Source organism: Pristiophorus japonicus, chromosome 20 (assembly GCF_044704955.1).
Source record: "Pristiophorus japonicus isolate sPriJap1 chromosome 20, sPriJap1.hap1, whole genome shotgun sequence".
In the NCBI taxonomy this organism is placed as follows: Eukaryota; Metazoa; Chordata; class Chondrichthyes; family Pristiophoridae; genus Pristiophorus; species Pristiophorus japonicus.
Window position 1 is genome coordinate 39,419,578 of NC_091996.1, and position 27,495 is coordinate 39,447,072.

The 27,495-nt window shown below is 42.9% G+C and overlaps 1 protein-coding gene across 1 annotated transcript in view; it reads left to right on the forward strand.

The window, feature by feature from the left end:
• Positions 1-27,495, forward strand: part of LOC139232489 (protein Niban 2-like) — a 238,739-nt gene that overhangs the window by 73,802 nt on the left and 137,442 nt on the right. The window contains exon 2 of the mRNA XM_070862786.1: positions 16,947-17,077. Coding sequence (XP_070718887.1) covers positions 16,947-17,077 — 131 coding nt within the window. The remainder of the gene's footprint in view (positions 1-16,946; positions 17,078-27,495) is intronic.

The window sequence follows — 27,495 nt, forward strand, 5'->3', positions numbered from 1 at the left end:
AAATTGGGGTGTTCTTTGAAAGGAGCAAATTTGTGATCCTATTCCTTCCCTGCTTTTGATTCCATAATACAGGAATACCTGTTCTCAATGGGAACATTGGATTCTTGCCATGCTTCCAGCACTTGACTCTCTAATATAAAAATCATCAGTGTTACTTCAAAGGTATATTTTAATCTTTTCTTTAAAGATGTTTTCTCCCAGGTTCAGCTACCACGGGGATTTTAGTGTTAAAGCTGTTGTCTGTAATCAATTTGAGTTGATGGTATCCTAGGGACGCTTGTAAAGCATTTCTTTCTGGAAATGTGAGCTTATAATTACATTTTAACGTGAATTCTGTGGCGCTGTACACACTTGTACAGGCTGTGCTGCTTCATGTACAGTGCCACTCATGAAAGCAATTCTGGATCCTTGGGAGTTAATTTCATATTTTAAATGTTTGGCCACAAAATTGGGCATTTCCTTCATTTTCATGCACTCTAATTCCAAGAGCAGCTTGAAAATTTGGAACCCTAATGGGTGTTAAATCTGTGGCTATATACACAGGACAGCTGACATATTTATTCTTTCTTTCATTTTAATCTTGATCTATTTGTGTTAAAACTGAGGATGACCATGAAAATTGGTCTCTTGCAAATTTATCTGCCACGCTTGTTTTAAAAAAAAAAAAATAAATAAATATTGAATCATTTCCATTGTGCAGAGATTCTTCTCCACACCGGAAAAGGCCTTTTAGTTGACCAGGATAGCCTGAAGATCAATTAAACTCTAAACTGATCTGTGGAATGTTATGGCAATTAGATCATAAAGGGATAGACTAGATTACACACAGCTTGCTTGCAACAGAATAATTGTCGCACAGTATACTGCTCCCTTAAATACACTGTGTAGTCTCTGACTAGTGAGCAATGCCATAAGAGATCTACTCGAAGGTGAGAATTGTGTTGGGTGCAGCAAAATGTATCTGGGAAAAACTCACATTTTTTTTTTAGAACCAGAAGGTTGACACGTGGTGCAGTACTGAGGGAGGCCTCGTGGGCTGCCCCGACCTGTGAGAGAACACCACTAGGTCGGGGCTATAAATAAAGCTGGAGCGCCAGGCCCTGGAACATTGTGGCTGAGGGTGCGGGGCCCAGCAGAGGCGCGGGCCCCGGGGCAGCACGGGCCAGCCCACACTACGATATGTGTGCGCACTGGGTCTGTGCAGTAGAGCAGGTCTCCAGTCATCCTGGTTCAACCCTTGCCACTGGATAAAGACCTAGCTCTGTCAAACCCGTGTGGTGGCTGATGTGCAATGGTCACCACATGTTTTAAAAAAAAAAAAAAATCCACGCGCAGGCATCTTCCACCCCCTCAATTGGAGTTCAGGACTGGAACATCGGGTCCTTCATCAAAACATCTGTGAACTCTTGTGGAAGCAAATCATCCTTGCTTGAGGGACCGCCTAAGATGATGAGTACTGAGGGAGAACTACATTGGCAGATGTGCGAAGAACATGTCAACATTTATGCAATACCTATACCTTCAAAAATTGTTTGATTAGTTATTCATCTCGTGTCAGTTTGTGGACCTTGCTGTCTACAAATGGTTGCCTGCATAAGTGACTGCACTTCATGCTGGGTTGTCCTGAGAATGCAATAACTGGCTACATAAATGCAAGATCCTTCCTTTTACATGCAAGGTTTGGAGGTGGGGAACATTGAAACTGTTTTGGGAAACTGAAAAGTCCTGGTGAAATCACTGAAATAAACTCTGCTGTGAAGTGACGGTGGATTAAAATAATCTTCTCCAATGCTGTAGGTTTATCTCTGTTTCAGTATTTGAAAGCTGCGGCATTCAGAATTCCACCTCTGCGTTCCATGCACTAGAAAAGAAAGACTTGCATTTATATAGCACCTTTCATGACCTCAGGACATCCCAAAGTGCTTTACAGCCAATGAAGTATTTTTGGAGTGTAGTCACTGTTGGAATGTAGGAAACGCGGCAGCCAATTGCACACATTAAGCTCCCACAAACAGCAATGTGATAATGATCAGATAATCTGTTTTTGTTATGTTGATTGAGGGATAAATATTGGCCCAGGACACCGGGGATAACTCCCCTGCTGCTCTTTGAAATAGTGCCATGGGATCTTTAACATCTGCCTGAGAGAGCAGACGGGACCTCTGTTTAACGTCTCATCCAAAAGACAGCACCTCCCCTCAGCACTGCACTGGAGTGTCAGCCTAGATTTTTGTGCTGAAGTCTCGAGTGGGCTTGAACCAAAACCTTCTGACTCAAAGGCTGGCTTGCAGGTGAGAGGTTTGGTGTCTAAAACAAAGCACCAATTCAATTTAAGTTTCTGAAATTTCCAGGCCACACCGCATTCCACTTTTTTTTTTCAAATTGAGAAACAGCTAATCTTAACTGTTGTATGTAAACATTGTAACTGTGTAAGACTTGCCACCAGAGGACGCAACTGTTGGAGGATCACCTGCACAGCTCGTGCAAGGGAGTATAAAAGGTTGTCTGCCATGCTGCTTGGGCACTCTGGAGTTGTATTAAAGACACTAAGGTCACATCAGTTTTAGCTCACAGTACTCAGTTTTGTGGCGTTCTTCCATACTTAACATTAACTAACGTGGAAGTAAAGGAAGGGGCTGGTTCATGCAAATACAGCCAGATTGGGATTTTGCGTATTGGGTGAGGATGGTATGATTTGAGTTCTCGAGATACCTTTCTTATGGCCAACGTGTATGTCCGTTCCCATGAACCAAGGCTAAGTGTGCCAAGTAATTTGGAATAGGGTGCTTTTGGTGGATAATGGATTGTTTCTGGATTAATTTCACACTCTAGTGGACTGTGTTGCACCCATGTGTCTAGAGGATGATTAATATCGGTCACAATAAACACACTTCCACAAAATGAAACTGCCAAACCATTTTATTCGCAGAACTATTTACAGCAGCAGTAGTTGCAGCCTGATTTCAAAAGACGAGTCTAATCACACAGTAGCCCTTCAAGGGCTAAACACCCTTTGAGTGACTCTTTACAGACCTTTCAAGTAAGAATATTTTGATAGTTTAGTAGAAACTAGAACCCTACTAGTTACATCCTTAAAGTTAGAACTGCCTCCATGTTTGTTGTGGCTAGTTCAAAATTTAATGAACTAGTACATCAAGTGTCAAGTTTTTGTATTCCTAAAACTGCAATTATACTGCACTTTGAGAAACCAACCCGCAAAACCAAGGCAGGTCTTGAACAGTCCTCATATTGCATATTGCATCTCAAAGACCTAGGCCTAACATTTCTGATAGTTTGCGTCGGTTTTGTCTGAAATCAGCCAAACCAGTGCAGAACTTCGTAGAATTTTAAATGCAAGTTACGTCAAGCGTGAATCTATTTACCGCGATCTTTAGCACTGGTTTAAGAAACATCGTGCTGAAAACTGGCCGCGCCCCTGATCGAAATACTGAGGGTGCAGAGTTTCTGCCAATTGCGGCCATTCAAGTACGGTCTTCAAACAGAGCTTGGGTTTTAGGGGCAGAGGCACTAGTAGTTTTAAAATAAATCATGAATTTACTAATTAAATGACCAATGAAACTAGTAGTTTTTCTTTTAAAGTCTGGCTACTCGGGTCGCGAACTGGACACTATCTCAAATGCTTATTTTTGTGATAAAACCCATTTCCAGCTGTTGATAAAACTGCACCAGGTTACTGCCCTTAAATACATCAATGAATAATTTTTAATGCAAAGGTAAAAGAGAAAATGATTGTGATCTATTATGCTGCGCTGTTGCATGGAATGTTTTAAATTTGTGATTACGGAAACTTTGGGTGGGAACTTGACCTGTAATCACTTTGGGAAACCAGCACAATTTTGAGTTTAATTTGTGCCCAAAGCAGAAACTCTACCTCCTGGTGTCCGTGGCCTAAGCCAATGTTCTCCTGCTTAAATTGTGACAGTTAATTGCCTGGTGATGCATGTTAATTATTTCTAGCGCTTCAATCGTTTTCAACAGATAATGTCTGTTCGTAATCCACAGCCTGGCTGGTTTCTTTGATTATGCTGCAGGCAGCACCAGCAAATGGGCCAATTTTATGTCATGCATCATCAAAGCTATTTTTGAGGCTGGTAACTTTCTTAAAGGAGCTTGTTTCTCAGTTACATAACTTGATACAAGGAACGGGCCTGCAAACAATTGACTTAGTTTTTTTGTCTCAGCCAATATAAACTGTCCTAAACTTTTCTCTTAACAGCTCCCCTTTGCTGACTGCTGAGATATATATGCACACTTCATTGTGGTAAGATTCATTTGAGAAGTTGATGTAATGGGACTTGTTGGATATAAACCTACATAGTTTGTATTGAAGGTCAATGGGGATCCTGTGAAAATGCTGACTTAATGTGGGCAAGCATATGTTTACTGGCATGGTCAATGTTTACAAATTCCGATTGATATTTGTCAGGGTGACTGTCCAACTTGCTTCCTGGGCCTTGAGTTGTAACCTGGTTACCCGTTGTAATATTTGCGGTTTTGATATTTACACTATGCTGAAGTATTTATCTTCAGTTTTGACTAGAAGCAGGAATCCAAAGTCAAGTACGATGACTGCTCATGGCTAAAGATCTTCCTCCTTTTCTCGCTCCCTAGTCAGACCCCACTCTGGGGGGGAGGGAGGGAAGTGAGGGAAAGGCTCCTGCTGCAGGCCTTTTGTATAGTAGGATTTCTGGAATGAAGATATAAAAAAAAAAATACTTGCATTTATATAGCACCTTTCATGTCCACCGGACATCTCAAAGTGCTTTACAGCCAATGAAGTACTTTTGGAGTGTAGTCACTGTTGTAATGTGGGAAACGCGGCAGCAAATTTGCGCACAGCAAGCTCTCTCAAACAGCGATATGATAATGACCAGATAAACTGCTTTTTAATTACATTGAGGGATAACTATTGGCCAGGACACACAGGATAACTCCCCTGCTCGTCGAAATAGTGCCATGGGATCTTTGCCATCCACCTGAGAGCAGACGGAGCCTCGGTTTAACGTCTCAACCGAAAGACAGCCCCTCAGTACTGCACTGGGAGTGTTAGCCTAGAATTTGAGCTCAAGTCCCTGGAGTGTGACTTGAACCCACAACCTTGTGACTCAGAGGAAAGTGTCACCCACTGAGCCACAGCTGACACACATTGGTGGTGATTTTATTCAAACTACGCAGAAAGAGTACTTTTTTAAAACTTGGAAGTCCCCACTCAACATTTTAACTTATTTCATTACAGATCCTGCAATATCTGTTTAAGGATATAGGAAAGGATGTTTCCTGTTCTGGCTTTGCTCATAAATGTTTCTGAAATCAGATTAGATCAGCAAGTGAACATTGTTTTGTACAAATGAGGCCGAGGGACTTGGTCACTGTTTACAGATGAGTTCATGTATATATATTTTTGACCATGAATGAATCATTGTGTGTGTGCTTCATTCAGGCAGATGTCACTGCCGTGAGTAAATGTAGTTTCAAGTGTTGGTAGAAAATTGGAAATAAACTTTTCAGGTCCCTCCATATGAAGAAGAAAGCTGATCAGGGAAGCTGCCCCTTTGTTTAAGTAAATGCCGATATTGTAGCAAGCGATTGTGCTATCGCTTGCCATGGCTTTTACATCACACCGAATGAATAGCTGCCACCAGTGATTCACAAACCGCGCTCCAATTTGGGCAGTTACTTGTGACCCTTGCATTGTCCCTAGTGCTGCTGTGTTGTATTTTTCGTTGCATTTTCCCCTCTTACTATTTTGGTGAAAGTTGCTTCATAGAAAATAGAAGTCGATTTTATCTGGTCGAGGAATGTTTTCTTGAATAGCCTCAATCAAATCAAATACCAGAATAATCTACGCACTGCGCCAACCAGCCAATTTAAACTGCAAAGTGTTGTGTATAATAATTGCAAATGGAATTCAGTTCTGAATTTATTTTCTTCAAGCACAATTCGAGCAGCAGATTTGATATGTAAAGGATATGTAGATGCATGCTGGCTTTCCTTGAAGCACCCAGTGTTTGCACACACTGCTGCTTATACCTGGATTATGCAAAATGCAGTTTTTAATCTGGTTCTTGACCTGACTTCTATTGGTGACTGCAGCCCTAATTCCTGGGTTGGCAAAGGGCTTAAGTCAACAATTACACCTTTGCAAAGCCAAGAATTTCTGATGAGGCCAATGTATGCCAGGGTTCCACCGGCCAAATATCCCGGTACAATTCCTGTTCCATTTCAGGGCACCTGGCAATGCCCACGTCCCAGTGGCAGCCACATTCACATGACTTGAGGTAGAATGGGACGATGTCGCCCATACTGAATTCTGTGACTTTTCTTTCCATCCACAATTGAGAGTATGTGCCATTGTTTAAAAAGGCACAGTTTGCCAGGACATGTGCATCATGGCAGAAGTACTAGTTCCAACAGGCACTGCTGAGATTGGGTGTAGAGATTTGTGTCTCTAATAATGTTGTCGTCATCACATCATCATAGGCAGTCCTTCGGAATCGAGGAAGACTTGTTTCCACTCTTAGCATGAGTCCTTAGGTGGCTGTACAGTCCAATACGGGAACCACAGTCTCTGCCACAGATGGGACAGATAGTCGTTGAAGGAAAGGGGTGGGCAGGGAGCCTGGTTTGCCGCACGCTCCTTCCGCTGCCTGCGTTTGATTTCTGCATGCTCTCGGCGATGAGACTCTGTGCTCAGCACCCTCCCGAGTGCACTTCCTCCACTTAGGGTGGTCTTTAGCCAGGGACTCCCAGGTGTCAGTGGGGATGTCGCACTTTATCAGGGAGGCTTTGAGGGCTTCCTTGTGATTTCACTACTAAATGGTCGTCTCGGGAAGCATTCCCCTAATTCTGCATTACCCCATGGCTGCATTCTATTCAAGGCAAATTACTGAGCTACGATTGGAGTGTTGCAGAATGGGCTTCCCAATGAGTGTCCCACTTTACATGATCTGTGTGCTGCATTGAATAGGAGCAGTAGGAGGTCAGATTAAGTGGGCAGCAGCAGAACAGCACCAAACCATCCGAGCATTACCCATCCAGCAAGATATTTGGATCTGGGCTCGCCTTCGAGACATTTCCCAGCCCCTTGCACTACGTGTCCAGCACTGTTTGCCGAATTGTGGTGGTGTCTTGTGCGTTTCACAACTCTGCAATCGGGAAAGAACTGATGGCAGATGTCCCAAAGGTTGCTTCCTGCTGTTGGTCTGGCACATGAAGAGCAGGAAGCGGGTGGAGTGGCAACAGCTGCTAGACAGTTGAGACGCAGACACGTTTGCCACACCAGTGGAGCAGTATTTGGCCATCTCAGCCCGTCCAAGATCTGTCTCCTCTTGCCAACCTCTGCCTGTGCACAGGGAGATTCTTGCTTCTCCATGCTGGCCATTGCATCATAATCCTGAGCCTTGATATCGATGTGTTCCCTGTTCCCTATTGTCAAGAGAACCAAACATAAACTGTTCTTGCATCAAGTGATCCAGTGATTTTCATTGCAACTAATTTCAAAAAGATTTGGTTCTATTACTGTACGTACCGCACGATCTTTTCTCTGCTCTGCTATAGCGCTTCTACATCCCACCTGAGGGCTGGTGAAAAATATAATGAACTGCTTGGATTGAAGGAGCAAGTTCTCTCAGGATTCCCAAGTGTTGGGATGGACACTGGACAAGAATGACTGTGATGGGCTCCTTGGCAGCTTTCTCCAACAAAGATGAAGGCTTCTGCAGGAAGCTGAAGGAATGGTCATCGGTGCCTCTGACGAATGCACACTAGCTTCTCCACTCGTCCTGAACAGGATTCTGGTTTACCACCAATTTGTGGGAGAATGGATTTCACAAATCCGAAAGATGCGTGAAGCTTTGAGCGAGAGTCAACGGGATATTCTTTCGTGCCTCTAAAATGCTGTCCTGTATCGCTCCCCCTGCTGTTGGAACTTCCCACCCTTATTTCACTTGCATTAATTAAATTAGCTAAGCCCAAGAATCCTCATGGCCTCCTCTGATTTCATTGTGCATAAGTCTCGCTGCCCCGCACTTGGGCTGCTTCATTGGGGCCCTAAGCCACTCCTGGGCTATGTTTGAACCATGCATATCTTGTCATGGATTCACAGTACACTACGATGCTGAGGATGCTTTTGTATAACCTACAGTCAAAATATTTATTTGGTAATAGTTTTTTTTGTGAGATTATCCCAATCAGCTAAGTGTAGCTGTTACATACTAGATTGCACACAATTTAAACTGATTTTCATTTACAAACAGTCACATGTCTGAAATTGATGGGCTTGTCAATCACGCCTGCCCCACACAGCGATGGCCGGACCATCATGACTAAACACTTCTCCCCCACCTTGTGTCTCTGCCAGCATTGTAATCTCCTGGGAGAAACAAAAAAAAAACCACACAAAATTCCAGGGCCAACAAGGGAAAAAAAATACTCTGGAAAATTCCTCTCCAACGTCCTCGGACAATCTATACCAGTGCATATGTAACTTCATTTGCTTTTTTTAAAATGTTGTTTAAACATTGGTCATCCAAAAATCATTACTGTTGTTGTGTTTTTAGTCAGGACTTTGGACATTAAAAGTCTTGTGATCATATTTAGAAAATGTATGAAATCTGTTCCTGCAGGCTTAAGATGCTAACAATAACAGCATTGATTCCAGTTAATGGGTCTGCTTTCAGCAAAATCAACCAGCCAGACACTGAAAAATGATTGTTTGTAAATGAATCACTGTAGCTAAAATTCCATATCTCAGAAAAGGATAAATAATTCTATTGAACCAATAGAAATGTAAATTGTAACTATCGTACACAATGATGAAACCAGGAGCAGTATGCAATGGACACAAGGGTTACAGAATTGGAAGAGCAGGTCATGTGCCTGCTTTCTGCTGTCTTACAGTTCAGTTGCATTGTGGACGCAAATGGCGGTATCGTGCTCAACCACAAGCCCATCCTGCGTGGCAATGAATGACCATGTTGCTTTGTGATTTGATCTGGGATGCCTTTGGAAATACAAGTGTGGCAACACTTTCAATTGTATGCTGCATCTGGAGGATGTGCCTTGGTGTTATAGCTGTACACTAGATGCAATGAAACAGCTCGGGAGGGTGTGAGCACATGGCATTGGTGAGCAGTAAACGTGAAACCATTTGACAGGTAACACTGGAATGAAATCTTGAGATAGCAACCATATATGGTAGTGTTGGGTACTCCTTGTGTTGGCCGATTCCTTTGCTCCTGCGTTCAAGAGGGAGTTAGATATGGCCCTTATGGCTAAAGGGATCAAGGAGTATGGAGAGAAAGCAGGAAAGGGGTACTAAGGTGAATGATCAGCCATGATCTTATTGAATGGTGGTGCAGGCTCGAAGGGCTGAATGGCCTGCTCCTGCACCTATTTTCTATGTTCTCAAATCCTACCGATTAGACAACATTGACACTGACCAAACATGGTGCACTGTTGTCCTTCGGCTTGCCTTGCAGGACAACCAACCTTGCACCTTCCTCACAAAGCTGCACTGCACGACCACTGGTCCATGTGCTTCAACGTTGGGTTTTCCATTAATCATTTTCCCTTTCTCCTTCACTCATACTATAGCCTTGAATAAATTCCTGTTTTTGTTTCCTCCATGTATCTTTTGTGACCATTTGGGTTGTAGCCCACCAGGGGGCAGTGAGCTTTTGTGGTTTTACCCCTTCAAGTCCAGCTTCTTGTGCCACACCATGATCTTGTCTTGCAGCATCTGAGCCTTGCTTCGTAGTCCTGGTGGCTTTTTAGCAGGATCACGAAGATGGCCCTGTATTGTCTTGCACTTGTTATGAGAAATGAAGCTCCGTAAACGGCTCCCGAGCATTGCTTGTGCTAAACCCTAAACCCCATGTGGTCAGTTTAGTTCAACCAATTCCTGGCTATCCAATTGGTGGCTCGGAGGTGGAGCCTCTATCTGAGCCATAACGAAGGTTCAGGGTTTAATCCCGGTCTGTGCTTTATCTGAACAGCCAGGGCAGCAGCAGAGCTATTCGAGTTGGCCACTACTCCCGAGGATTAAGGAAGGGACAATCGGCCAGGTAATCCACTTATTAATCCCTGCTGGAAGTACATGTCTGGATACAGAAATAAACACACACAATGCTGGAAATGCTCAGGTCAGGCAGCATCTGTGGAGAGAGAAGCAGTTAATGTTTCAGATCGATGACCTTTGATCCTGTGTTTATACTAAATATGGGCAAGACAAGGCTTGGCTGAGATGTTTGCCACTGTTAATGATACTCTGCTAAACTTCATGTGAATAGTGGCCACTTGAGCGAGTTACTGTAGGATGCTCAGCATCTTTGACCTCATAATCCTGTGTGTGCACGTACCTACCATTGCTTGAGGGACTAATTATTTCTGACTATATTTACTAGAGCATGTGCTCTGCCTGATTAACCTCCTGAAAAGGGAAAATAAGTCTCAGGAGTATGTTCTGTCCCAATTCTTCCCCTATTTTCTAGGGAATCTGAACCTTCAGAAAATGATGTTTGGGGAGCACCAGTGTGTTCCACCAGAGCCCCATGGTAGAGCAGGGGTGAAGCCACATTCAAGTTGCCAGTCACTGATGCATTGGGATCTTTCCCTGCCATTTTGTGGCTGCAGAAGCTGGCAAGGAGGGAGATTCAATGGTCAGCATGTCTAATTTTATTTTTTAGCAAAGCAGTCACAATCCTGAGACTAACGTTTTCTTGAATGAAATGTGGGAATACTTGGAACAATAAAAGTACTTTAGTATTTTCTTCCATTGAGATTTGGCAGAGACTCTGAGCATTAGCACTGTGCTAACAGCAAACAGGAACTGTTGTAACTACAGTTTTTGGCAACACATGCTTGTCGTTTCACATTTTCAAAAAGTGCAGTCTAATAAGCAAACAAATTATTAGACCACATTAAATAAATTCAGTTGTTTGGTTCAAGGACTGCCAAGCTATTGCATTGTGCTATGCTGGCCAACCACTCTCTTACTCCCTGCCCCCTCCCTCGCCCCCGCTCCATTAGCCTTTACAATCAGTCAACCAATGATCTGAAAACACTGGTGCAACGAACAGAGAGTGTAACTGTATACTGTACTAGTATTTACAGTCCTTTGTTGCATTTAATGTTAAATATAGGTCACTATTTCTGTTTTGTTCGTTAGTCTCTCACACGACACATGAGACACACACACACACACACATGAGACACACACACACACACACACACACACACACACACACACACACACACACACACACGAGAGACAGACACACACACACACACCACCAGAAAAACTTTTTTTTGTAATCACAATCTGAGTGCAGAGTATCTGGAGGGCAATGATACAAGATATCAGGATATGCCGATTACCATTGTGTCAATGGCTACAAAGTCAGTTTTTCTGACTTGCTTTTAGTGCATGGGTACAGTCGTTTCCTGCTGCTGTGGAGCAGGAGTGAAGCCACTATGTAGTTGCCAGTCATGTGGGATATGTGGATTTTCCCCTGCCCACGGCATGGCTGGTAAGAGTGCGTGTTGATGGGCTGTTTTGAAAGATGGTCGTCAAGGCCCTAATTCGGGTCATTTATAATGAAGGACCCGATGTTCCAGTCGTGAACTCCAGTTGAGGGGGTGGAAGATGGCTGTGCGTGGATTTTTTTTTTTTAAACGTATGGTGACCGTTGCACATCAGCCACTGTACGGGCTTGTCAGTGAGTCTTGGTCTAGTGGCATGGCTGAAGTCAGCCTTGATCCTTCGGATCTGACACCATGGGCCCAAGTTTCAACTGTTGGTTAGAACGGCACACCTCCCAGAGATGCGTCGAGTTTGTAGAATTAAAAATGCACGTAAAAAGTACCTCTGTATTCTGGACAGTCTGCAGGCCTCCATTCCACTTGGCACAATTAAGCAGATCCAGCAGGAGGCGGAGTTACAGCCCTGCGCCAAAAAGACTCATCAATAAATGAATCAAATAAAAAAAAAAAATTAAAAATTAAAAGTTCCTACCTCACCTATTGTAGCACCTATCCGTTCGGGAGCACCGGGAGCCCTCCAGCAGCGCGCACAGCCCTGCGCGCATGCGCGGTAGAGTCTGCGCGCGTACGCGGTAGCTCCTGGTCCTTCCAGCGCGTCCTGTCTCCGGGCGACCGTATCCCTGGCTGAAGGGATGACGCGATGGTCGCCGTCCCTAGCCTAGGCCGAGTGGCCTGTCACACAGGCCGGCCGCTGCCTCCCCGCGCATCTGACTACTTGAAAATGTAATCAGGCAGGCAGGGCTGTGTGTGCTGCTGGAGGGCTCCTGGTGCTCCCGAACGGATAGGTGCTACAGTAGGTGAAGTAGGAACTTTTAATTTTTAATTTTTTTTAAAAATTTGATTCATTTATTGATTATTTTTTAAATGATGGTGTTTAGTGCTCTCTTTCTCCCCCTCCCCGCCCCCCCCCCCCTCCCAATCTCTGGCTAGCTGCGCTGATTTCTTAATTCGACACTAGGTTTTTCTGAGTGTGCAAAAGTGGACACTTACTCCGCTTTAAGTTAGTTTGGAGTAACTTTTCACAGTCTAAACTTGCAAAACAGGCGCAAATGGCTGGACACGCTCCCTTTTGGGGAAAAAAAAACTGAACTAAAACAAAACTAAACTAACTCACTAGAACTGGAGCAAACTAAATGGGGAGAATTGCAATTTCTAGGATACTCCAAAAAAAAAACTGGTTGCTCCCAAAAATAGGAGCAAATCCTGTTGAAACTTGGGCCCATGTTTGTCATAACTGACTGCTGAAGTACAGTGAAACACCACTATAAAACAAGATTGTTCATTTGCTATTCCACATCACGAATTAGTTTGACAGAGGTTTACTTCATACAATGTGTACAATAGAAAATATAAACACGTGCACAACTCTTCTGCACCGAAATGTAGAAAATGGTTTACTCTGGAGACTGGGATCTGCAGTTGGGGTGTAAACCTGTGGTTGCTCAACCTTTCATTTCCATTGCTCCAGATCGCTTGGGTAAATCCATCTTTATGAACCAACTTTAGTTTTGCAGCAGAGCTAAAATTGTCAAGTAAATCCAATCTTAATTGACTCGAGTACGGCTTAATAAATATTCTATATTGACCCTGTATACTACTTTTTGGGACATGTTTAGGAGTGGTGATACTCATTTAGCTTGTTTTTTGTTTGGTAGTGGTAAGGAAAGCAGAGATTTTTTTTTTATTAACAGTTGGAGTATTCAATTCTGCGTTTGAGAATAAGTAAACATTCCAGCAATTCCTTCTGTTTAAATATGCCTGGGGCTGATTTGAAGCTCTAAAAGATCCATCAATGTGACCAAGTTTTGAGATGCAGAATGAAAAGTAAAAGTTAAATGATTTAAAGGCAACCAGCTACTCGGGGGCAAGCAGGCTCAGTTCCAGGTTCGGCAGCTAGCCACAGCTGGGGATTTCTTTCTCACTGATATGTGGCCATGCCGCTGCCTAAAAAAGTGTGCCATGCAAAGGATGCTGGGAGGTCAGTGTGGGTCACCAGTCAGATCCACCGAACTGTTCATTATGCAGTACGGAAACACTTGTCATGAGCATTTCGAAGGGAGAGAGTGAAGTCACTGGTGAAATTGTTGGGACTGCATGTTCTTCCTTCTCACTGCTAAAGTTTAATTTGTTAACTCCCGGCACCTGTTCACAAACCAATGCCCTCTTAGTACCAGTGCATCTGAAGGAGCATTTCAGGATTTCATTTCTTTTAATGGTCAACTTCATGTTCTGGTTCATGTATATTAACTTTGAAGAAAATTCCACATCGCACCCTTGCACAGCCTTTCTGTTTTGAAGCTTTTCATGTATAATATTGCGGTGGGTTTGAAAGGACCATGATATTTTTGGCCATCAGCTTTTATGTTTTTACCCTTCCATTTATATTCCCATCCCTCCATCTCTTGATTGCTCCAGGCAAGTGATCCGGTTTGATTCTGAGACTCCTCCATCGCCTGTCACAGCTGGTCTATAGGAAATGTTTTAATAAGACGGCATAAATTATCTCCCTCCATGATTTGTGAGTTGGTGCAAAACCATGGAGAATAGATGAACTTGCATGTGTTTATATCTGACTGATCGCATCCAAACCTACAATTTACATATCCTCCTTACACTGGAACTGGAAGATCATTTTTGATGCATTTTTTAAACCGCTTAATATTTATACCAGCTCCTACAGAGTGTGTCTTTTTAAAACTGTCTGTAGATTGTATTATGAGTAATGTACAAAAGGTGAATGGATAAATCCTGCTTATGGCAAATTTTCAATGTCCCAATTTTATTTCTTGTGCAGTCATGAGGCTGAATATGCAAAGTTGTGAGGTTTTCAGTCAAAAGTTTTCAAATAATTGTATTTCAGTCAATACTAATGTCACCACATTTGTCTTTTTGCATCCTTTAACTTTTAACAACCTCCTGCAACTAACTATTATAACAAACAGCAGCGACCACTGGTCTACAAATGATTTTATAATGATGGAAAACAAAACAATTTCTGTAGTAACTTTCCCAAGGGAATTGGATAAATACTTGGAGAAGGAAATTGCAGGGCTCTGGGAGTGGGGGTAGTTGGCGAGCTCTTTCAAAGAGCAGACCTGATGGGGCAAATGGTCTCCGGTGCTGTAAGATTCTGAGTGTGTGGTTTATTATCTGTTAATTCTTTGCTGGAGAAGAAGGTGGAATGAAATCTCTGAACTATAATATTCCATGCTTCTATTTTTTCACATATGTCACCTGTGCTGTGCTCAGTTCCGCTCTACCACATAATAATAAACAAAGTTGAACACATTTTCTGGAAGCAGAACTATACGCTTAGTTGGCAGAGTTAAGGGAGTAACTTAATCTCTCGTCTCTGGCTTTTCTTTTGGAGTTTCTGACTTCAGAAGAACTGAATTGAAAGATCACCTTGTAACTCAATCGCCCAATATCCTATTATGCATATTGAATGCTAATCATTGTATCATATTACAATACTTGACATTGTTATTATCCAGTCTCCTCATTTCCTGCAGCTAGCTTCCAAATGTCTGTTAAGAGGATGGGAACTCGGAAGATATCCAAATTGCATTGTATGATATGTCTGAGCTTGTCAGAATGGTGTATCTTTTTAAAAGTATAACACATACGACCAAGAAGTAACAAAGGTTGCATTTGTATGTGTGATGGTTATAAATCACTTCTGTACAGACTCCCAGGGAAAGATGACTGCTCTGTTAACATTAGGAACAAGCCAACACTCGGAGGCATTTGAGTGCAGCAGAAGATTGCCTCAAGTTTTGCTTCAGGCCTGTAGGTGCTTCAGGTGTTTATAGCAGAAACCAAGTGCAGTCAGCGGAAGGAACGTGCGGCAAACCAGTCCCACCCACCCTTTCCTTCACCAACTGTCCCACCTGAGAGACTGTAATTCCCGTATTGGACTGTTCAGTCACCTGAGAACTCAGAGTGGAAGCAAGTCTTCCTTGATTTTGAGAGACTGCCTATAATGTATTGAGATGAAACGCATTGCAGGATACAAATGAGGGAGTGCTTATTAACAAAAACACAAAGCATTAACAGTTTATTCACTGTGATTGAATCAGTGCAAATCACACTGCACTATACCCTGTACTATATTAGTGCATTGAGGGAGGTGGGGCTAATGTTTTCATGACGTTATGATGTTGGGACAGATCAAATCCATGAATTTGTACTCAAAAGCACAGAGAATTGATTAATGCTATCATTTCTGGTAACTTTTTTAATGGCTCATTTTGAGGGGAGGGTGAAGGTTGGCCAGCGAGCTGCGGCTGGACCATTAAAAGGCAACGAGTGGTACGGCTGAGCTTTCCTTTACATTCAGGGTTTTTTGATGGGACACTGGTTTGAAACTGAATCCAAAACTTGTTCTTTCTATCTTCCCATCGGTGTTAGCATTGCACAAAGATACTGAACCAAGTGTCCGTTAAGCAGACCACCATTCCTCTGGTATTCGGGCTAAGAGCGATTTCCCCAAGAGATGGAGGTGGGGACATGCACCGACCGATCTGCTATTGAAACTTTCACTCGTGTGAAATATCCTTTTGGGAGGCTGTTTTCCTTGAGTTATAGACTAACGTGCAGTTAAACTGCAGAAAAGGAACACTGAGCAATCCACTGGAGTTCACTGCGTGTGGAGAGACTATTGTGTAGTGATACTTAAGTTTGCAATCGGCCTGCACTTTCATCGCTCCACGTTTTTAATGTCATTATGACATCACAATGCTTTGCATAGAGACAGTTTTGCACTGACACCTAAACTTTGGGAGACTGTGGTAAAAGGAATTTGACCACCTAGCTTAAACTAAAGGCCAGTCATACCCTAACTCCCACTAATAAGTCTGTGTCCAGATCTGGACCTCCCAATGACTTCAGTAAAATCCATAACTGCATGTGTCCTATGACTATGCAATCCAGTTCCTGAAAATCAGCTCACTGTTGCACAGTGCATTAAAGGAATTGTTCTCTCTCGCTCGGTAATATTCCAAAATCTACCAATATTTTTCATTGTACAAACCTGGATTGGCTCCTTCATTGACTAGTCACGGTATAATCCAGTCCCTTCAGGGCAACGACAGAATTTGTAACGAGGGAAAAAATTTAAAGCTGGCTCAGTTCCAACAGTGGCATAAAATAACCTGGAGAGCTCCAGGACTTTCTAGTCAGCCGAAGGTGTGTTTTATATTTTGGTGTGAGACTATTTTTGAATTAAGAGAATATTACCAAACACTTGCCATATTTCCAAACACCTCAAGCTTTCAACCAAGCAATGTAGATGAAGGATCTTTTCGCGTGCAGGCACTGTTTGAAGAATTGCAATTAAAAGCCTGACTCTACGCTCAACATTGTGCCTGATTTATGTTTTACAGAAAGCACTGGGAAGATTCTGGATGAGTTTTTTCAGTTTTATGAAGAGCAGTACCCTCTGGCACTCTTCAATAAGATCCGGTATGAGGTTGAAGAAAATGGAGGACCTCAGCCTCAGCTTCTTCAAAGAAAGGCAAGTGAAGTGAAACCCTTTGCATCTGGCCATTCATTCGGGCAGTTGAAAACTTCCCAAAAGTATCAAATCTTATCTTTCGGGTAGAAGGTGAATGAGCTATGTGAACTTAAATAAAGGAACAACTGATGAAAATGCGCTGGTGGGAATAAAGAACAGCAAATGTACTTGTGGACGTTGGGTGGTGAGATAACTTTGGTGGCTGGAAGGAAGCTTTGTAATGGTTTACTCTGATCATTGAGAGAGGCAACATATTTTCTCCCAGGACAATATTGTGTGTGATAGTTGTCTTGTCTGCCAATTTATACACTATTTCTAAATTTAGATTTCATTGACCAAAATATGCAATCTGTAAAACTATGTAACACCACTACCCTCCGGATACACCCTACCTTTTACTGATCTGCTGAGAAGAGCCCAATTGTTGTTCGATAGCCCCAAGGCCAAGGCCAACACTTCAGTCTCCATCTCACTCCTCACTAGTAATCTTTGTCAGATTATTATGGGGTATCAGTAAGCCAACAGGCAGTGAACAACATGCACGAAACCTTATTTAATGTCAAGTGTGGCCCTTTAATCTGACCACACGTTGGCCGCCTGCTGCCAGTGGCTGTTGTGTGTTGACATACACTTGTGCAATGTTGGAGTGAAGTTATCTATAATCTGTTCTGCCTTGTAGTTGTTTTGTTTAAACATAACATAAGAATTAGGAGCAGGAGTAGGCTATGCAGTGCACTGAGTCTGCTCTGCCATTCAATACAGTCATGGCTGAACTATATCTGCTCCACTTTCTCGCCATATCCCATAGCCCTTGATCCTCAATGTCCAAAAATGTATCGCTCCTGTTATAAATGTATGATTTCCTCCCCAGTCTAATGGAGAAATCAATCCTGTTTATTTTTTGAAATTTTTTTATCTACCATTTTATTCTTGTCATAATTCACCTGATGAGGCCTGGAGTTGGTGTTCCCAGAGTATGAGGGTTTATAATCTGCAAAACACTGTTGATTAGTTGTTGACTTTAGAGGATTTGAAATGTAAATGATGCTTGCTACTGATGGGGAAAGAAAATGACATGTTTGACACCACGTTAGTAAGAATTGTTCAGGAATAGGATTGTTTAATCAGGATAGATGTGGCTGTAATCCATTTTACTTCAAATGAAATGAATCAAAGGGTAAAATTCTGAGTCTAACCTGCATCACATTGTTTGGAGGGGTGTCTCCTGTATAATCAGGAATCAGCCTTGGCACAGTTGTAGCACTTTCACCTTGGAGTCAAAAGCAACAAACCTGAGGACTGGGAGAAATTTATAATACAGCAGAGGAGGACAAAGGGTTTAATTAGGAGGGAGAAATAGAGTATGAGAGAAAGCTTGCTGGGAACATAAAAACTGACTGCAAAAGCTTCTGTAGATATGTGAAGAGAAAAAGATTAGAAACATAGAAAATAGGTGCAGGAGTAGGCCATTTGGCCCTTCGAGCCTGCACCGCCACTCAATGAGTTCATGGCTGAACATGCAACTTCAGTACCCCATTCCTGCTTAGTGAAGACAAACATAGGTCCGTCCCTTGCAGTCAGATTCAGGTGAATTTATAATGGGGAACAAAGAAATGGCAGACCAGTTAAACAAATACTTTGGTTCTGTCTTCACGAAGGAAGACATAAATAACCTTCCGGAAGTACTAGGGGACCGAGGGCCTAGTGAGAAGGAGGAACTGAAGGATATCCTTATTAGGCGAGAAATTGTGTTCGGGGAATTGATGAGATTGAAGGCCGATTAAATCCCCGGGGCCTGATAGTCTGCATCCCAGAGTACTTAAGGATGTAGCCCGAGAAATAGTGGATGCATTGGTGGTCATTTTCCGACAGTCTATCGACTCTGGATCGGTTCCTATGGACTGGAGGGTAGCTAATGTAACACCACATTTTTAAGAAAGGAGGGAGAGAGACAATGGGTAATTATAGACCGGTTAGCCTGACATCAGAAGTGGGGAAAATGTTGGTATCAATTATTAACGATGAAATATCAACACATTTGGAAAGCAGTGATGGGATCAGCCCAAGTCAGCATGGATTTATGAAGGGGAAATCCTGCTTGACAAATCTTCTAGAATTTTTTGAGGATGTAACTGGTAGAGTGGACAAGGGAGAGCCAGTGGATGTGGTGCATTTGGACTTTCAAAAGTCTTTTGACAAGGTCCCACACAAGAGATGGGTGTGCAAAATTAAAGCACATGGTATTGGGGGTAATGTACTGACATGGATAGAGAACTGATTGGCAGACAGGAAGCAGAGGGTCGGGATAAATGGGTCCTTTTCAGAATGGCAGTCAGTGGGGTACCTCGGGGCTCAGTGCTGGGACCCCAGCTATTTATAATATACATTAATGATTTGGATGAGGGAATTGAGTGTAAGATCTCCAAGTTTGCAGATGACACTAAGCTGGGTGGCAGTGTGAGCTGTGAGGAGGATGCTAAGAGGCTGCAGGGTGACTTGGACAGGTTAGGTGAGTGGGCAAGTGCATGGCAGATGCATTATAATGTGGATAAATGTGAGGTTATGCACTTTGGTGGCAAAAACAGGAAGGTAGAATATTATCTGAATGGCGGCAGATTACAAAAAGGGGAGGTGCAGCGAGACCTGGGTGTCATGGTACATCAGTCATTGAAAATTGATATGCAGGTTTAGCAGGTGGTGAAGAAGGCAAATGGTATGTTGGCCTTCATAGCTCGGGGATTTGAGTACAGGGAGGTCTTACTGCAGTTATACAAGGCCTTCGTGAGGCCTCACCTGGAATATTGTGTTCAGTTTTGGTCATCTAATCTGAGGAAGGACATTCTTGCTGTTGAGGGATTGCAGCGAAGGTTCACCAGACTGATTCCCGGAATGGCGGGACTGATATATGAGGAGAGACTAGATCGACTGGGCCTGTATTCACTGGCGTTTAGAAGGATGAAAGAGGATCTCCTAGAAACATATAAAATTCCGACGGGACTGTTCAGGTTAGATGCAGGAAGGATGTTGAGGAAGTCCAGAACCAGGAGACATAGTCTAAGGATAAGGGGTAAGCCATTTAGGACTGAGATGAGGAGAAACTTCCTCACTCAGAGTTGTTAACTTGTGGAATTCCCTACCGCAGAGAGTTGTTGATGCCAGTTCATTGGATATATTCAAGAGGGAGTTAGATATGGCCCTTACGGCTAAAGGGATCAAGGGATATGGAGAGAAAGCAGGAAAGGTGTACTGAGGTGAATGATCAGCCATGATCTTATTGAATGGTGGTGCAGGCTCGAAGGGCTGAATGGCTGACTCCTACACTCTGTTTCTATGTTTCAAGATTGACTTTTGAGACTTGAACACCTAATCTGCACTAGGAGGTGCTGTCTGTTGAATGGGATGTTGAACTGAGGCCTGCCCGCCCTCTGCTTGACCCATGCCATTAAAGATGCCATGGTACTGTTTGAAGAAGAGCGGGGAATTTCCCAGTGTCCTGGCCAATATATATCCTGCCACCAATATTACTACAATAGATATTCATTTTCTCTCCCCTCGTGCGCTCGTTCTCTTTCTTCCCCCACTGTCTCTCTCTGCTCTCTCCCTCTGTGTTTGTGATGAAACAGTTAATGAAGAGCAGAAGCACATCGTGTTTCTGTGCAGCATGCAGATGTGCAACATCTTCCGACACTGCTGACCAGAATAACGGAGAATATACTCATCCAACCAGCTGCCTGTCGCTGGATTGGTATTCATGTGGTTGCAGAATAATTAGTTTTATTGAGGTGGGGGGTTGATGCTGTATTTTACTGTGTGAATGCCTTTCAGCAGCAATTTCTGGTAATTATACAGCTTTTTCCTCTTGCATTTTCAGTACATCTGAGTACTACTCATATATCCCTCCCCCAATAAAGCCCTCTTGCTTTCTCAACTTATTTTTTAAAGAACAGCCAGTTCTTTGAATTTGCTGAAGTGTCATTCAATATAAATGTCCTCCTGAGGGAATCTTTCCTGCATTGCAGGCCATCTTGTCGACAGCAGACGAACAATCTACAACCTGCTGAGGAAGGTCAAGGGGTGATGGGATACTGGGGAGGAAAGGGAGCGAGAGCAGGGGGACTAGGAGGGTTGCAGATACGTCTTGCTGATCCTAATGTCTAATTCTGGGACAGTTGTTGTTGCAGTCGAATCTTCCCCAAGTATGATCCCTGTTGTGAATCATGCCTATTTTGAAAAGCATTGCACTCTCCGGGAAAGAGTGAAAGATCTGGTGTTCCAGCTAATTTCTAGGAAAATTCACCTTGTTGGCTCTGGGACACATGTTCAGCTGCTTCAGCCGGCTCTGGAAATGTCACTTTTTTCGTTTATTTTTGTGACGTGTTTTTACTGGCTGGTGTTTGCTGAAAATTGATATATAAAAGAAAGACTTGCTTTTGTATCGCATCTTTCCCGACCACCGGACGTCTCAAAGCACTTTACAGCCAATGATATACTTTTGGTGCATAATCACTGTTCTATTGTGGGAAACGCGGCAGCCAATTTGCGCACAGCAAGCTCCCACAAACAGCAATGTGATAATGACCAGATAATCTGTTATGGTTGAGGGACATCAGGGATAACTCTCCCGCTCCTCTTTGAAATAGTGCCGTGGGATCTTTTCCATCCACCTGAGAGCAGTCGAGGCCTCGGTTTAACGTCTCATCCAAAAGACGGCACTTCTGACAGTGCAGCACACTCTCAGTACTGCACTGGAGTGTTAGCCTAGACTTATGTGCTCAAGTTCCTGGAAGTGGGACTTGAACCCACAACCTTCTGACTCCGAGGTGAGTGTGCTACCCACTGAGCCACAGCTGACACACAAGCTGCTATCAAATTTAAAAAGTAACACAGCTGCCAAAAATATCCAGCATTTCAAAGGTTAAGCAGTCAAAGAATCCATGAGTGCACTGGTGTCCCAAAGGCAGCAGCAGGAACAAGAGATCACCTGAAAAAACAAATGTGGGGCTGTTAATATCCAGAAAACTAAAAGTATCTGCCTCCTTGCTTCTAAGGCAGTCAATTTTTGTTTTTAGTGGCCTTTCAATAACATCGCTGAAAGTTGTGTTACTCCACACGCACATCGAGAGATATGACACAGGCGGCAATATGGTTCCCTGCTCACTCACCGTGCCAGCCACACAGTCCATAAACTAAACCTGGCCTGATAATGCAAAAAGGAACAGTTCAAGACCTTTTCTAATGGGTGGAAGTTATTAGTTCCCTTAAAATGCCACAGTGATTGATTGTGTTTGGAAATCCTGGCTCTCTGGTCACATTTGGAGATTCACAAGTGGATAACCGTTTCTCCATTGTTCCAAACCAATTGGCCTGCATTAGCCTATTGTTTAAAGATTTTTGTCTAAAACCCGAAAAAGAACTGAACTTCAATATGTTTGACCCTTTTGCAAATAACCATTTGGTGAAGATGGTGTGGTTTTATTTATAGTCCCATTCCATAAACCCATCCTGTTTGAAGGAGTGAAGACTTCTTTCCTCCACTCTGCCCCCGTGCTTTTCCTGGACACTGCTCCCCACGTGGGCAACTTTAGTAGTGTTCCATCGATTGGTAATTTGTAGGTTTGCCCAGTGAGTTCCTACATCAGATGTTTAAAATCATGAAGGGTTTGGAGAGAAAATGTTTGCAATGGACGGAGGGTCGATAACCAGAGGGTACATATTTAAGGTGATTGGCTAAAGAACCAGAGGTCACATGAGGAAAAACTTGTTTATGCAACGAGTGGTTAGGATTTGGAATGCACTGTCTGATACGCTGGTAAAGACTCGTTTCAAAGGGAGTTGGATATATACATGAAGGAGGAAGAAATGCAGCGATATGAAAGAGTGGGGGAGTGTGACAAACTGGATCACTCTTCAAAAGAGCTAGCGCAGACTTGATGGACAAATGGCCTCTTGTGCTATACTAGTCTGTTTCATAAGAACATGAGAAATAGGAGCAAGAGTAAGCCATATGGCGCCTTGAGCCTGCTCTGCCATTCAATAAGATCATGGATGATCTGATCCTGGCTTCAACTCCACTTTCTTGCCTGTTCCCTGTTATGTATGCATGTCAATGATATAAATATCTTACCTGAGGGTGCTGCTGCTGGAGACCTAAGGGTCACCTGCACACTGCAGATAACCCAGTATAAAAGGGAGCTCACCTCTTGGTGTCCTCACCACAGGAGCTGCAATAAAGGACTAAGGTCACTACAGTTCAAGTGCCATACCCCTGCCCTGTGGAGTCATTAACAGAGTGCCTACATACACAATATTCCCCCATAAACCCTTGACTCCCCTATAGCTTATAAGATTCTATGGCCAGCAAAGGGAGGCACTGAATGTAGGTTGGGGTATTTCTTCCAGCGGCAGCCAGGGCAATTCCCATGCTGCTCCTAGTGGTTGCTAATGGAACAACAATGGTGTAGGTTTCGGTTGCAGATTGGCGCCAGTCACGTGGAAGCTGCACAATATTTGCCCCACCCCATCCCCATAAGAGTCTGTGAATTTACACAACCAATTGGTAATGGGGCTTGTTTTAGGTGTATGTTTTCTGTATACATGGTTATTTTGGGGTGATGTATGTGACTGTAACTGATCTTCATTCCACGTGTCAGTGAGGTTCACCATATTGAGGCACGTGACCTCAACCAGGATTCGAAAAGGAAAACCAACTTCTGGACTCTGGAGCGAGAGGATGATGGTCCTGGTCTATAATTTTTTTTTAATGTTCATCCTCTGGATTTTCCTGGCTGCAAGTTCTTGATCATTCTTGGGCCTTCAAGAAGATCCACTTGCAGGCAAGACTGCTTCCCACAAGAAGGAACAGTTGTGTTCAGGTTTTGATTTTTGTTAATACCTTGAGTACTACGCCTATTGAAATTTAGTTTCTTCAGAGAGAGAGACTTGTTGGAACCTGCCATCTTAGCAATTTTTGACTGAAACCAATGATTTTGATCAAGCTGGAAGAGAAAAAAACACCGAGCATATTTAAGTATGGGTTTTCGCAACTGCAGTAGTTTTGTCTCGTCAAAAAAAGATTCCACCTTATTGGAATAGAAGTTAGTTCTGTAATTTACCATTTGTTTACTTGACGCCACACAAGATGTGCTGGTTATGTCATGCGTGAGCAGTTGAGAGGATTAGTTGAACCAGCAGATTCTTGTTTTGTGCTGTGTTTAAGAAGTGCCTGGTTGGTGTAGTGATGCAGTACATAAATTGTCCCCTCTGTTTAACTCAAATTAGTCATTTTAAAAACCAGTAAATGAAATAGTAAACCTGATGCTGCTATTCATCGACTCGAGGCAAAAAGGGCGATTTAAAAAAAAAAAAATTAACTTTTTTATAAACACACTGCAAACTGTATTCAAGCAAGTAAATAGCCACTTGCCTGTTGGGCACTCATCACGTGGATGAATACAGGTCTGGAATGTGATCAGTTGAAAGCAGTTTCACGAAACCTCTTGGACAATGTATTTCCCACAACACCTTCAAAATAATCCGTTCAAGAAGTGGAAGTGATGACCAGATTACTGGTTTAAAAGGGACACGCCTGCTGCAGCTTTAAGCCAGTTTAATTCAGAAATACGCCAAGTGTTTTTGGTTAGCCTTTTGGTAATCACTGACTGTCAGTCAGTAAAATGTGTTGTTATAACGTATTTGCTTCATGGGCTCTTTGCTTAAGAATTCATAGCAACACATTGCTATTAAGAACTAAGTTGGTTTATTCGCAAGAGGTTTACCAATCACACTACACATTACCCATTCATCCACCAGGCTCACAACCCCCTGCCCCATTGTGGATCCCCTGAACCCAACTGGCTGGGGTTTTATTGAGTCTTGCGAACATCATGACTGGCTAAGCCCCTCCCAACTCAGCATCTCAACAAACCTGTGAACAAACTCGGAGGTGCATACATTCGTTATCAATGTGATCCACGAAATAATGTCAGCTGTGGCTCAGTGGGCAGCACTTTCACCTCCAAGTCAGAAGGTTGTGGGTTCAAGTCCCAATCCAAGAACTTGAGCTCAAAAATCTCAGCTGACACTCCAGTGCAGTACTGACGCAGTACTGCACTGCCGGAGGTGCCGTCTTTCGGATCAGACGTTAAGTCAAGGCCCCATCTGCCCCCTCAGGTGGACGTAACCGATCCGATGGCACTATTTCGAAGAAGAGCAGGGGAGTTATCCCGGTGTCCTGGGGCTAATATTTATCCTTCAATCAACATAACAAAAAACAGATTATCTGGTCATTATCACATTGCTGTTTATGGGAGCTTGCTGTGCGCAAATTGGCCGTCGCGTTTCCTACATTACAACAGTGACTGCACGCCAATATTTTATTGGCTGTAAAGGGCTTTGAGACGTCCGCTGGTCATGAAAGGTGCTATATAAATGCAGGTCTTAACGAGTACAAGTTTCTTCAATTCTTCACTGGGATCAGTTATGTTGGGTCAGGACTTCAAACAAAATGGGAATTGTTTATATTCTCTGAGCAAGGGAGGTGGAAAGATGTTTCTTTTCTAACTCACTCTTCCCTATCCTGCTTTTGAGCATGTTGTGTAACAATAATCCCAGCAGGGGTGAAGTCCCTTTTCATGCTTGGGTGTAAATCTACAGTTTGTAACAATGTATATGTTGTACTTTGACTGCAGATATATCTGTAAACATTCAATGTGCTGGAGCTGATAAATTGCATGTGCCACTGGGCAGGAGCTTGTTCCCTCTAGCATACAATTAATCAATTTTAAGGACCGAGTTATTTTGAAGGACTTTTAGTCGATTGCTGTTAAAATTATTTTTGCATTAAATGGGTCAGCCAGCTTGTATCTCTCCCCTCTCAATCGTAGAAATGTTGCTTTGGTCACCAAGTTCTGAGATGGTGAGGCCTTTAAACTTGGGAGCGATTATCAGTTTCATCCCTGAACTAGCTGCTTCTTCCAGATTGTTGCAGTGCAGTATAAAAAAACAAAGATGGGCTTACATTTAAACTATTGCATCTCAACGTCCATGATTCATACAGTAAATTACTTTGAAGTGCAGTGATTTATGTGCGCAAAAGCAGCAGACATTTTATGCACCACAAACTCCCACTAACTGCCGTGAGATGAATTATCAGTCCATCTGTTTGCAGTGGCAGTTGTTGGATGTTTCTAGCATCAAAAAGCTGCTGCATTTGTTTAACAGCAGTCATGCTGGGTTGACTCCTAGCATATTTCAGTTTGAAAGTAGGTTAATGTTGGTGTGGATTTTACAGTATTTTGATCATGTGAAGCAGATAATGTAGAAATATTTTCTACAAAGTAATTTCCTTAAATTTATCAGTGATTTTTGCACTGGCAGCTGTTGTGGCTGAGATTGATGTCCTCCTTTGGAAGAAGATTCATTATATTGTACCAAGCTGTTCCAGGGAGTCTGGCTGGGCCCACCCTTTACTGATTACCATTAGTAGCCACTGACTGACTCCTTTTCATGAAGTGTTGATTATGGTTTGCATTCAGAGCATTAATCCCACCTGATAAAAGGGTGTGCTAGTGTGCAAACAAAAACAGCCAGTCACGAAACCTGAACCTTGCAAACATCGATATTTTTAACTCTCTCTAAACTGCATTCTGCCATGGCTTTTGCTCCCCATTTTGGGTCTGGAAAGCAAATGGAAAATAAATTCATTCCTGAATTCGGTATTGGAGTCAGCAAGTAGAAAAGCAGGATTAATGTTGACACCATTTTGAAATGTTCCCATTACAGTTCTCTGAATCGCCTAAACCGAAGATTGAATAAAATTATTGAATGCCGTATTTGTTCCACTCATGGAGACTTGTATAAGTGGCTTACGATGTTGGTCTATTTACTTGATACTGTGTGGTATAGACTTCAAATTATGAATGGTATTCAGTTGTGTGGTGCACAACAGTATGTATTACAACCTCCGAATGGTTAGAGGCAGTTGTCTGTGTTTGGTTGAAGAGGATCCTTTTGACTTTATTATTATGGCCGTTGTTTGGTTCTGTTGCACAGGTAATTGTGTAAAGGTGTGAAAAGAAAGACTTGCATTGATGATATCATCATCATAGACAGTCCCTCGGAATCGAGTGTGCTACCACTGACCCACAGCTGACACTATCCCTATTTGCTCAACTGTACAAGACTTGTGATAGTCCAACATGTGGACGTAGTTTGGGGGAGAATGGTTGTCATCTTAGAAAAAAATAGAAACTATGGCCCCAAGTTTCGACATGATTTGCTCCTGATTTTTAGGAGCAACTGGTGTAGAACGGAGTATCTTAAAAATCTGAATTCTCGCCATTTTAGTTTGCTCCAGTTCTAGTCAGTTAGAACAGTTTCACTTTGGAACAGAATTTTTTGTTCAAAAGAGGGCGTGTCCG